The following is a 13,216-nucleotide window of genomic DNA, read 5'->3' as shown; positions in this document are numbered from 1 at the left end:
ATTCCACCAAAATTTGGAAGACAGCCTCCTGGCCAACCAACTGGAAGAGATTCATATATGTGCCCATTCCAAAGAAAGGTGATCTAATAGAGTGCAGAAATTATTGAACTATATCATTAATATCACACTCAAGTAAAATTTTGCTGAAGATAATTCAAAAACGATTGCAGCAGTATATTGACAGGGAGCTGTCAGAAATTCAAGCCAGATTTAGAAGAGGATGTGGAATGAAGGATATCATTGCTGATGTCAGATGGATACTGGCTGAAAGCAGAGAATACCAGAAGGATGTTTACCTGTGTTTTATTGACTATGGAAAGGCTTTTGACTGTGTGGATCATAATAACTATGGATAATGTTGCAAAGAATGGGAATTCCAGAAAACTTAATTGTGCTCATACGAAACCTGTACACAGACCAAGAGGCAGTCATTGGAAAAGAACAAGGGAATACTGCATGGTTTAAAATCAGAAAAGATATGTGTCAGGGTTGTATCCTTTCACCATATTAATTAATTTTTTTTTTATATGCTCAGCAAATAATCCCAGAAACTGGGCTATATGAAGAACATGGCATCAGGATTGGTGGAACTCATTAACAGCCTTCAATATGCAGATAACACAACCTTGCTTGCTGAGAGTGAAGAGGACTTGAAGCACTTACTGATGAAGACCAAAGACTACAGCATTCACTATGGATTACACCTCAACATAAGGAAAACAAAAATCCTCACAACTGGACTAATAAGCAACACTATGATAAATGGAGAAAAGATTAAAGTTGTCAACGACTTCATCTTATCTAGATTCACAATCAACACCCATGGACGCAGCAGCTAAGAAATCAAAGGATGTATTGCATTGCGCAAATCTGGTGTAAAAAAAACCTCTTTAAAGTGCTGAAAAGCAAAGATGTCACTTTGAGGGCTAGGGTGCACCTGACCCATGCCTCATATGCATGCAAACGTTGGACTAGGAATAGAGAAGACTGAAGAAGAATTGATGCCTTTGAATTACGGTATTGGTGGAGAATGCTGAACACACCATGAACTGCCAGAGGAATGAACAAGTCTGTCCTGGAAGAAGTACAGCCAGAATGCTCCCTGGAAGTGAGAATGGTGAGACTTCATCTCAAGTACTTTGGACATGTTATCACAAGGGACCAGTCCCTAGAGGAGGACATCAAGCTTACTTAGTAAGGTAGAGAGTCAGCCAAAAAGAGGAAGACCCTCAACGAGATGGATTGACACAGTAGCTGCAACACTGGGCTCAAACACAGCAACAATTATGAGGATGGTGCAGGATCAGGCAGTGTTTCACTCTGCTGTACATAGGGTCATAATTAGTCGAAACCAACTCCACAGCACCTAACAACAATCGTCCCAAAAAGAAACTCTCGGAAACCACTAATCTGCTTTCTGTGTAGATTTGCCTATTCTGGACATTTCCCATAAATGGAATCATACAATATGTGTACTTTTGCAATTACGGTGATGGTTGTGCAACTCTCTAAATACATTAAAAATCAATGCACTGTGCACTTTAAATGGGTGAACTTTATGGTACGTAAATTAGCTCAATAAAACTATTAAAACACATACACAACAAACCTTTTGGAGAGAAACACAAAGAACAATTTTGTCAAAAGTGAAAATGCTGCAAATTAAAAGAAGAGGGAAAATAGCTGGCGTTTCATCCTCACTGACCTTCACCATGCCCCAATCCCACCATAAATGCACACTTTCCATCCCCGGGAAAACTCAACTTCAGTTGGGGGAAACATCACTGTGGATTAAACAAAGTCGTGTCAAGAGCATTATCTCTCTCAGCTCTTTTCTAATTTGGGGGCCTTAGCAGGAGTGGGACAACGTATCTTGTTCAACCATGTTGTAAGTGCAAGACAACACTCCAAATATGCATGGTGCACAGGCTGGGCCAGGTTTCTAGACAGCCAGGAGGCCATTTAAAAAAGGACAGTAGAAATCATATCAAATTTAGTAACTAATATGGATTGCTCCATAAACATCATGTCCTTCACACCAGAGTCTGAACACACATTAGCACATGGAAAGCACCTTTTATTGTAAGAATCAGACAGCATATGCCAGGAAAAGTTCCATCAGGAGCAGTCCTCCTCAAAAACTGTCTGGGCAGAGATGACGACTGTTCCTTGCATACCCCATTTTGCGCCGTATATAAGGGGCTTAAATGGGATCCTACCTACTGCTGGTCTCCCCCTGGTCAGGTAGGTTCACTTAGGTGAACCGTAAACTTAATTAAGCTATGTGTGCCCCACCTGTGCCATAGCCGAGGCAAATAAGAAAACTTCTGCTATTTTATGCTCCCAGTCTAAATGACTAATTGTATGTTTTTAACCCTGCTACAAGCATCCTACTGCATCATGCCCCCTGAGTTCCTGGAGGGGGGGATGTTAGCCCAGAATTATATCTTTTTAATCTTGCTAATAAACATCATGCCTCAGTGGGGGTGTTTTGTTCTGAGGCCTAACAATGCCAGCAGGGAGAGGAAGTGAGAAAACCATGGCCAAATGGCTTGTCCAAAGGATTTGTTCCTCACAGCAGGAGGAGTTTAAATAAACCTGTGCTTGGGCAAACACACCCTTCTGTTTTGTGGGCTGCCAGGCTTTTACTGAACCAGCCTGTCCTCATTATTGCACCAGCCTTTTCCAACAAATGAGGAAATAAAAAGATAAGATTTGGGGAATTTTGAGGGGTTATTAAACCAATTGCCTGCTTTGACTTCTAGCCTTAAAATTCAGAGGAATTCACACAATCTGCAACTCAGGGTAAGAATTCCTTTGTGCAACTCATGACTGGGATTACCACAGAATCTGGGGCAAAGGCTGTAGCTGGTAATCACCAAATCCACCTTGTTTTACATTCTGCACATATAAACCCCTGGGACCTGGTGAAGGTGTAGGCACTATTGTTCCTAGCACCAGACAGGTAGCAGACAGTGCCTGATGTTGTAGGTGATAAATGAATAAATGCTGATACAAATTGGGAATGTTATATCTCCTTTCAGTGGTACAGCTGAGAGTTATTGTTGGGTAAAATGTTTTTTAAGATTTCTTGAGAAAAAATATCTTCTTTGAATTTCTTTCATATGTTCCAGAATTATTAAAATGCACAAAGACACACTCATTACAAAAATTGGTATTTTCTGCCAAATAACTACTCGTTTTAAGTATTTCTTACACAGCTTTATATGAAACTAAGTTTTCTGCTTATGTTGACTAATTTTGAATTATGATCTATAGGAATAACAATGCATAACTTTTCAATAAAGATCCATATGTATCTACGTGTTTGGAAATAATACATACTGTTAATTTTTATTAAAAAAAATCATGAACTATCTTTTAAAGATCTCTTTTCAGTAATTTTTGCTTAATTTTCCTTAATATTTTTGAGGAAAGGCTGTCAATACAAGGTTGTCTAATTAATATTACCAAAAATTCATTTTTCCAGAGAACAACAGGAAGTTTGGTTGTTTGGTTTTTTGTTTGTTTTTTTCTTTTCCTCATTGTGGTAGGCTACTCAGGAAAAAAAATTTTTTTCATCTTTCAAGAAGATAACTGGCTACCAGTTCATTCTCAGAATGTTAATTAAAATGTAGATAGCTACTTGTCCAATCAATAATTACAGTAGCCCAAACAAAAACTATAGCAGCCTAAACAAAAACTATAGCATAAGAAACTTGAATAGGTATACTCTATGTACCTGGTAATCTACTTCTAAAAAAATAGGCTAGCTAAAACCTTGTGAATAGCAGCCAAACACTGATATACTGCTGGAAGATAAGCCCCTCAGGTTGGAAAAAAAAAAAGGTTGGAAGGCACTCAAAATATACTGGAGAAGACCTGCTTCCTCAAAGAAGAGTCGACCTTATTGACATGGATGGAGTAAAGCTTTTGGGGGCCTTAATTTGCTGATGTGGCAAGACTTGAAATGAGAAGAAATAGCTGCAAACATCCATTAATAATCAAAACGTGTGGTAGTACGATTGATTACTTTTGCGTATGGCCTTTCTAACCATGGTCTTGTAACTCCTACCCGGGTGATTGAGTGGGACTGTAAGATAAGTTAATTGCGGCCCACCAAGAGGATTGGTCAGTTGCCTTAAAAAACTGTTTTGCCTTAAAAGGAGCCAATTCCAGAGCAAAGAGGAGAATCCCAGCACCACCAAGAAAGAACAGCCAGGAGCCAGCATGTCCTCTGGACCTGCAATCCCTGTACTGAGAAGTTCCTGGACCCAGGAGGCAGAGAGTAAGCTGTAATCTTAAAGACAGTGAGAAGTGGTGGCAGGAGAGGCCTGACAGCAGAGACCCAGCAGCAGGAGATGGCATGATGGGATTCCCAACCCGTAGAGAGAGAGAGCTGAGTGCCTTTGGGCAGAGACTGAGGGTTAGGGAGAGGTACACCTGCAAGAATGGCTGGGAAGAGGCTGTCCTGATGGAAGAGCTGTATCCTGAGTGTTCCTGAGCCTGAATTGTAACTGTTAATTTCCTAATAAACCCCGTAATCATGAGTATGATCTGAGTTCTGTGTAGCCATTGCAATGAATTATCAAACCCAGCAGAGAGGTAGAGAGTGCTGTGCAAGGGATGGCTGGTGTCAGAATTAGTAAGGATGGTGAAGAGGGGAAGTTTGTCTGGCCTCCACCTCATGGGAGTCAGCCTTATGCTGTTGATCTTGGTTCTCTTTCCCCTTGTGTGGCTGGAGGAAGTCAGACACTCCCCCATGCCATTTTTTACAGTTGGTGTCAGAAGGAGGATTCTTTGCAATGGTTCCAGGCTCATGGAACTTTGTAAGAGAAAGAAAGAAAAGGATTGGGAGGTGAAGCTTTTGATTCCTAGATGGTTACTTTGGTTGATGTTATCTGCAATGGCTGAAAAGCTGTACCTGGAATGGCCTAGGGCCAAAGCCAAGCCAGATAAGCAGGATGACTGATAGGACAACAGGGTCATCTTGTTCCACTCAGTAATAGGCCCAAGGCCATGTGCATATGAATAAGAAGGTAGTTAAGGTGTAGAGAAGACTAAACTGAAATGTTTTAAAAGAGTTATGTGTTTAGGATTATGTCTTTATCCATGTACTATGAATATTGAATGTTTCTCCTATCTAGTGTTGTAAAGCAGACCTAAATGTATGGTAGAAATGAATACTGGATATTATAGATTACAGACAGCATGTAACCCTGCCTTCAGCCAGTACTTGATTGGATATGCTGAAAGGGGAACTAGTATTTGACTGAGGGAAACACAGGCTATTTGAATGCAGTAGCTCTGTGAATACAGCAAACGCCTTAGGTAGAAAACCTGAGCCCCATCCACATTTTTTTTTCACAATGTGGAACGTACAAAGTATGACTCCAAGGAAACTGGAAGTCTTCAAAAATGAAATGGAACCCATAAAGATCAATATACTAGGCATTAGTGAGCTGAAATGGACTGGTGTTGGCCATTTTGAATCAGACAATCATGTGGTCTACTATGCTAGGAATAACAAATTGAAAAGGAATGGCTTCACATTCATTGTCAAAAAGAATAACTCAAGATCTGTCCTGAAATGCAACACTGTCAGTGATAGGGTAATATCCACATGCCTACAAGGAAGACGAGTTAATACAGCTATTATTCAAATTTACACACCAACCACTAGTGCTAAAGATGAAGAAACTGAAGATTTTTATCAACTTCTGCAGTCTGAAATTGATCAAACATGCAATGAAGATGCATTGATAATGAATGGTGTTTGGAATGCAAAAAATAGAAATGAAGAAGGACTGGTAGTTGGAAAATATGGCCCTGATGACAGAAATGATGCCAGAGACCACATGATAGAATTTTAAAAGATCAATGACTTATTCATTTTTTTCAACAACATACCTTTTATCAACAACATAAATGGTGACTATACATGTGGACCTCACCGGAGGAAAACACAGGAATTAAATTGATTACATCTGTGGAAAGAAATGAAGCAGAAGCTCAATATCATCAGCCAGAACAGGCCAGTGGCTGACTGCAGAACAGACCTTCGATTGCTCATATGCAAGGTTAAGTTGAAGCTGAAGAAAATTAAAACAAGTCCATGAGAGCCAAAGTACAATCTTGAGTAACCCACCTGAATTTAGAGACCATTTCAAGAAAAGATTTGACATGTAAAACAGTAATGACCGAAGACCAGACAAGTTGTGGGATAACATCAAGGACATCATATATGAAGAAAGCAAAAAATCATGAAAAGACCGGAAAGAAGGAAAAGACCAAAATGGATATCAGAAGAAACTCTCAAACTTGCACTTGAATGTAGAGCAGCTAAAGTGAATGGAAGAAATGAAGAAGTAAAAGAGATGAACAGAAGATTTCAAAGGGTGGATCGAAAAGACAAAGTATTATCGTAACATGTGCAAAGACCTGGAGTTCGAACACCAAAAAGAAAAAATGCTTCTGGTATTTCTAAAGCTGAAAGAACTGAAGAAAAAATTCAAGCCTCAAGTTGCAATTTTGAAGGATTCTACGGGCAAAATATTGAATGATGAAGGAAACATCAAAAGAAGATGGAAGGAATACACAGACCATTTCAGGAGGTAGTATATGATCAAGAACTGATGGTACTGAAGAAAGAAGTCCAAGTTTCACTGAAGCTGGAAAAAAGGCTCCAGGAATTGAGGGAATACAAATTGAGATGTTTCAACAAACGGATGTAACCGTGAAGTGCTCATTTGTCTATACCAAGAAATTTGGAATCAGTTACTAGCCAACCCACTGGAAGAGATCCATATTTGTGCCAATTACAAAGAAAGATGATCCAACAAAATGCAGAAATTATCTAACAATATCATTAATATAACACTCAAGTAAAATTTTGCTGAAGATAATTCAAAAGTGTTGCAGCGGTACATTGACAGGGAACTGACAGAAATTCAAGCCAGATTCAGAAGAGGACCTGAAACGAGGGCTATCTTTGCTGATGTCATATGAATCTTGGCTGATAGCAGAGAATACCAGAAAGATGTTTACCTGTGTTTTGGTGACTGTGAAAAGGCATTCCACTGTGTGGATCATAACAATTATGGATAACATTGCAAAGAATGGCAATTCCAGAACACTTAATTGTGCTCATGCGGAACCTGTACGTAGACCAAGAGACAGTCATTTGAGGAGAATAAGGGGATATTGTGTGGTTTAAAATCAGGAAAGGTGTGTGTCAGGGTTGTATCCTTTCATCATATTTATTCAATCTGTATGCTTAGCATATAATCCAAGAAGCTGGACTATATGAAGAAAGAGGCAACAGGATTAGAGGAAGACTCATTAATACTCTGTGATATGCAGATGATACAACCTTGCTTGCTGAAAGTGAAGAGGACTAGAAGCACTTACGATGAAGATCGAAGGCTACAGCCTTCAGTATGGATTACACCTCAACATAAAAAAAAAAAATCCTCACAACTTGACCAGTGAGCAACATCATGATAAAAGGAGAAAATATTGAAGTTGTCAAGGATTTCATTTTACTTGGATCCTTAATCAATAACCATGGAAGTAACAGTCAACAAATCAAACAACGTACTACATTAGGAAAATCTGCTGCAAAAAGACCTCTTTAAAGTGTTGAAAAGCAAAGATGTCACTTTGAGGTCTAAGGTATGCTTGAACAACGTCACAATATTTTTAATTGTCTCATACGCATGTGAAAGCTAGACAATGAATAAGGAAGACCAAGGAAGAATTGATGCATTTGAATTATGGTATTGGTAAAGAATATTCAATACACCGTGGACTGCCAGAGGAAGCCACAAATCTGTCTAGGAAGAAGTACATCCAGAGAGCTACTTGGAAGTAGTGAGACTTTGTTTCATGTATTTTGGACACGTTATCGGGAGGGACCATCCCTGGAGAAGGAAATCATGCTTGGTAAAGTAGACGGTTAGAAAAAAAGGGAAGACCTTCGATGAGATGGACTGACACAGTGGTGCAAAAACGGACTGAAACATGGCAATGATTGTGAGGATGGCGCAGACCTGGGAAAGTTTCATTCTATTATTGTACATAGGGTCCCTATGAGTTGAAACTGGCTTAACACCACCTAAAAACAATTTACTAGTTCAACACTAGCAAACCTAGCTACCATATACACAGTTATAATAAAACAAAATAAAATAAGGTTTTATAAAATTTAGAAAGTAAACAAATTTTCGAAATTAAAAAAAAAAAAAAAAAAAAGACCCTCAGTGCAAGATCCGAAACCACAAACTATTTAGAAGAAAACATAGAGGTGATGTTTCGGGACCTAATTTTTAACAATGGATTCTTAGATACAACACCAAAACCATGAACAACAAAAGTCAAAATAGATAAATGGTATCTTATCAAAATCAAAAACACTTGTTCATCAAAGGACACTATCAAGAAAGTGAAGAGACAACCTGTAAATAGGGAGAAATATTGTTGGAACCCATATATTGCATAAGGGTCTAACAGCCAGAATGTATAAGGAACTCTCACAACTTAACAGCAAAAAGACAAACAACCCAATCAAAATAAATGAATAAATAAAAATGGGCAAAAGACTTGAATAGACAATTTACCAAAGAAGAGATTCAAATGGCAACTAAGCACATGAAAAGATGCTTGACCTCATTAATCATTAGGTAAATACAAATCAAACCACAGTGAGATATCATTTCACACCCGGTAGGATGGCTATGATTAAAAACACCATAAACAAAAGGTGTTGGCAAAAATATGGAGAAATTGGAATCCTCACCCATTGTTGGTGGGATTGTAAAATAACACAGCAGCTGTGAAAAAGAGTTTGGTGGGTCCTCAAAAATTTAAGCATAGAATTACCATGTGATTCAGCAATTCCACTCCTAGGTATATACCCAAAAGAATTAAAAGGAGGAATGAAAACAGGTACTTGTACACCAAGTTCACTGCAGCACTATCCACAATAGTCAAAAGGTAGAAAAGCCAAAATATCCATTAACAGACTAATGGAAAGACAAAATGTAATACATACATACGTACAATGGAAGATTACTTAGCCATAAAGAGAAATTTAGTCCTGATACATGCTACAACATGGATAAACTTTGAAAACATTGTGCCAAGTGAAAAAAGTCAGTCACAAAAGGACAAAAATTGTATGATTCCATTTATATGAAATAAAGAACAGCAAGTATACAGAAATCAAAATTTATTAGTGATTACCAGATACGGGTAGGGGAACACAATGCTTAGAGGACGCTGAGCTTCTGTTAAGGGTGATGGAAAAAATTTGGGAATGCTTAATGGTAATGGCTGAACAACACGAACGTAATTAAAGTCACTGAACTCTACATGCGAAGATTGCTGAGATGGGAAATGTTTTGTTATCTGTATATTTACCACAATTAAAAATAAAAAATTGTTAGCATTTGCTTCATAATAAATCACCTTTCATATAAAGTTTATATATATGTATAACATATATATGCACACATAAACGTATTATATATACTTACCTCTAAACACATTACTTATCATTATTGCTGTTTTTGTTAGAAGCTTGTTTATTTCACATGGTTGTTTTGAATAAGTTCAGTGCTGTGAAAACACCAACTAACTCTCTATGTAAATGGGAATTAAGGCCTCTCCGAGGCCAGAACCTCCCTGTGCCCTTCGATCACACTACCCGCCACCAAACCCACTGCCACCGAGTCGATTCCGACTCATAGCGATCCTACAGGACAGAGTAGAACTGCCCCATAGAGTTAAATGGCCTTTGTAGTCAGATGGAACTGAGTTCATTTCCAACCCTGGGGCTTACTATCTGTGTTATAATGCGCAACTTATCTGACTTTTCTAAGACTTAGAATTCTCACTGGTAAAGTAGGATTGTTGTAAAGAAGAAATACAAAAATACCTATTTGTCAAATGCCTAGAAAACAGCAGATGTTCAGTAAAGGTAACTCTTACTGTACTGGTGGATAAGTACTTCAGATGCATCTAGAAAACAAAAGTTCTGCTTCAGGCCTTCGCTTGTTCTTCCATTCTACAGACATTTATTGAGTGCCCTCCACGTTTCGAATGAGCCCTGGATGAACAGTGGTTAGAGCACTCGGTGCTAACTGAAAAATCAGTGGTTTGAATCCATCAGCCAGTCCGCTGGACAAAGATGTGACAGGCAGTCTGCTTCTGTAAAGATTACAACCTTGGAAACCCTACAGGGCAGTTCTACTTTGTCCTATAGGTTTGCTATCAGTTGGAATTGACAGCAACAGAGTTTTCTTATTTTTATTTTTAACTATGCATCAAAGGATTCTTGGTGGAGCAATGGTTAAGCGCTGGGCTGTTAACCTAAAGTTCGCAGTGTGAACCCACCTAATGGCTCCGCCTACGAGACGGGCTATCTGCTTCTGTAAATCCTAGGAAACCTTATGGTGTAGATCTATTCTGTTACATGGGGTTGCTTTGAGTCAAAATTGACTCAGCACACTATGTATCAGGCACTGAGTCTGTTATTCAGTCGGCTCATTTACATAATACATTTCCACGAGAGAGGCTATTTTAGCAGCTTTCCTGAAGTGAAACTGTGAAATAGCTTATATTGTAAATTATTTTATCTAAGGCCATCTTTTCACTGGTCCATTATCCATAATGCACAGAAGTTTATCAACTGCTAATTTGTCAAGTGGGATTGTAGAAAGAACAAGAACATGGACTTCGATAACAAACAGAAGCGTGTCTGAATCCCAGTCCTGCTTTACAACCTTGAACAAATTACTAAATTATTTTATTTTTTCCCTCATCTATTTACCAATTAGATATAATCACTTATGATTATACTCAATGGTGCTTATATTCAACTATAATTGTGTGAGGTCTAAGTGAAATAAAGTAATATAGTATGATGTCTAACTTACATTAGGTTCTAATAAATGATAGCTGCTTTCATTATTTATAAAAATACCCACGAATCTACCTTCATCACTTTTAACAACATGCCTAATTGTTGCAATTGTTACTTAAAAAATATAAAGTGTACAGCATGCCATATCAATGGATATTAATTCTCTTCTCTCTACCTACTTAACATACCATTCAAGGCCTGGGACATCATCAGTCCTGTGACCTTAAAGCATTTTTCTTGAAGGGATATTCTGATCTGGGGAAACACAGAGCTAATATAATAATAACATAGAACGATATCAATAATGTTATAGAAATAACAATAGCAAATAAATATTGAGTGCATATGATATGCTAGCTATCCTTCTAATGTGGTATCAGTATGTCCATTCCCATGTAAGGTCATAGAACATGTGGCTATAAAGCCTGCGATCTTAATAAGTGTGCTCTAAATGCCACTCAAAGGAGATGACACCTGGACCAAGAGTTGTGAGTGACTCATCAGAACACTCTTAGAGCTATGTGCTATAGCAGTGGTGAAGGGAGAGAAATAGGCCTGTGAGCATTAGTTGTTCAGAAACATCATTTTAATAAAAGCTATGAGAAGTTTTTATCATTACTAAACCATCTTTTGAGAAAATAACCAGAAGTGACAGTGATTTCAAGATGGAACGCCCTTCAGAATAACAAAGGAAAACTTCAACAGGTTAAAAAGACAAAGCGAGAATCATTATACTGTCTTTCAATAGGCCTATTAAGTATTTCTTTAGAACAAAATAAGTCATTAAAAAGGGCACAGTGTCCTTTTATACATCAATTTACTCATCTAATCATCTAATCAGTTTAGTGTCCCAAAAAGGATGTAAATACTATTTAATTTACTAGTCAAGTTGGCTTATGGAAATTACTACTTAGCATGATTGCCTCTGGATAAAGAACAAGCAGGTAGGGAAAAAACCTATTTAATAAGGTCATTTCACCCTTCTGGAGTGAGACCATCAAAAACATGGCTAGATTTGTAAATTAAGGAATTTAGCAAAGGAAAAGTACTCTAGTTATCATTCAAAAATAAAAATCATTCCTTGGGTTCTTTAAAAAAGTCTTACAGACCCCATAGAGCCAACAACAATGTTAACATTTTAAATAAGCTACTCACCTGTTTCAAATACTCCTGTATTTTAGATTCCACATCTTGAATGTGTGAAATCATTTTGTTGACACATGGTGCTGGGATGTTTACTACAGAACAGCTGTGACGACGACATGGGTACCCAAAGTAAATGCCTTTATCCTCCCCTGAGGATACAGAAGACAAAGAAAGTTAGTTTTATACAGAGTAGCAACCCTCAGTGTTCAGGATATGCAAGAAATATTTTGCTTTGTTAGTACTAGTACTATTAAAGTACCTTCAATAAATGTATTATAGGTTAAATAAATATATCAATGAATTATAGAACAAACCCTCAAGAAACTGAAAAGCTAAAACCAAATATTATTGATGACTTCATAATGTAACAAATAAAAATGAGCCCAAAAAGCCTGAAGAAAACCTCATGTAAAGAATAATGTATTACACAGCATCAAGAAATGAGTGTTTAAAAAATAAAGAAAAAAGGCAGAAAACCAGCTATACAGTCTGTTCCCAAATAGATTCTGAATAACTTAAAAATAACTTTGAAATATATTTTAAATACTCCCTTCAAAGAGGTTCCACATCTTCCAATGTAAATAATATGTAACCACTCATGCATTGAAGAAGTTCTTCCTTAAATCTAGTTTCTCTTGCTGAAAAAGAATCGAAGCAAGTCTCCTTCATCCTTATAATAACCTCATTTTCTACCTTCCATTTCGGAAAATTGGAGTCTCATGCGAGGAGTGATTGATGTTCTCACTACAGCATTCAAGCTGTACTCATCATAAAATCCACTCAGTCCGATGTGCCTCAGTGACTCTAATCCTGGCAAGTCCCGAATTGACTGAAGGTTGCAGAAGTACAGCAAAGTTGTCCATGAAACTCCACCAAAGTGCTTACTTGCAGTCCTTTTGACTCTAAAAACTCTTTTGGGCCGGATTATACTTACATTCAGGGATCTTAAATGGAAGCACAAAATAGGCTCAGTGCCTCAATGAGAACAGTGTGATGTCCTCATTCCAGTCGACCTTGAGGAACAGAGAAGGAATGATGTTGCCTCGAGACTCTGCCTTTTGTTTCAAGGCCAACTCATAGAGATGGCAAATGCTTTAGGTGTCTTCACTTAAACTGCAATGTTTTAGTATGGTTAAGTGAAGCCTA

The 13,216-nt window shown here is 37.9% G+C and overlaps 1 protein-coding gene across 1 annotated transcript in view; it reads right to left on the bottom strand.

Annotated features, from left to right (window-relative positions):
• The window catches only part of CCDC178 (coiled-coil domain containing 178), a 460,722-nt gene that overhangs the window by 439,081 nt on the left and 8,425 nt on the right, over positions 1 to 13,216 (bottom strand). The window contains exons 2-3 of the mRNA XM_064293218.1: positions 12,764 to 12,899; positions 12,080 to 12,219 (exon numbers count right to left, since the gene is read on the bottom strand). Of these exons, the coding sequence (XP_064149288.1) occupies positions 12,080 to 12,219; positions 12,764 to 12,899 (276 nt within the window). The remainder of the gene's footprint in view (positions 1 to 12,079; positions 12,220 to 12,763; positions 12,900 to 13,216) is intronic.

The sequence above is a fragment of the Loxodonta africana genome, chromosome 11 (assembly GCF_030014295.1).
Source record: "Loxodonta africana isolate mLoxAfr1 chromosome 11, mLoxAfr1.hap2, whole genome shotgun sequence".
Classification (NCBI taxonomy): Eukaryota; Metazoa; Chordata; class Mammalia; order Proboscidea; family Elephantidae; genus Loxodonta; species Loxodonta africana.
Note: the sequence above shows the minus strand (reverse complement) of the source record. Positions and strands in the feature narration are given on the sequence as shown.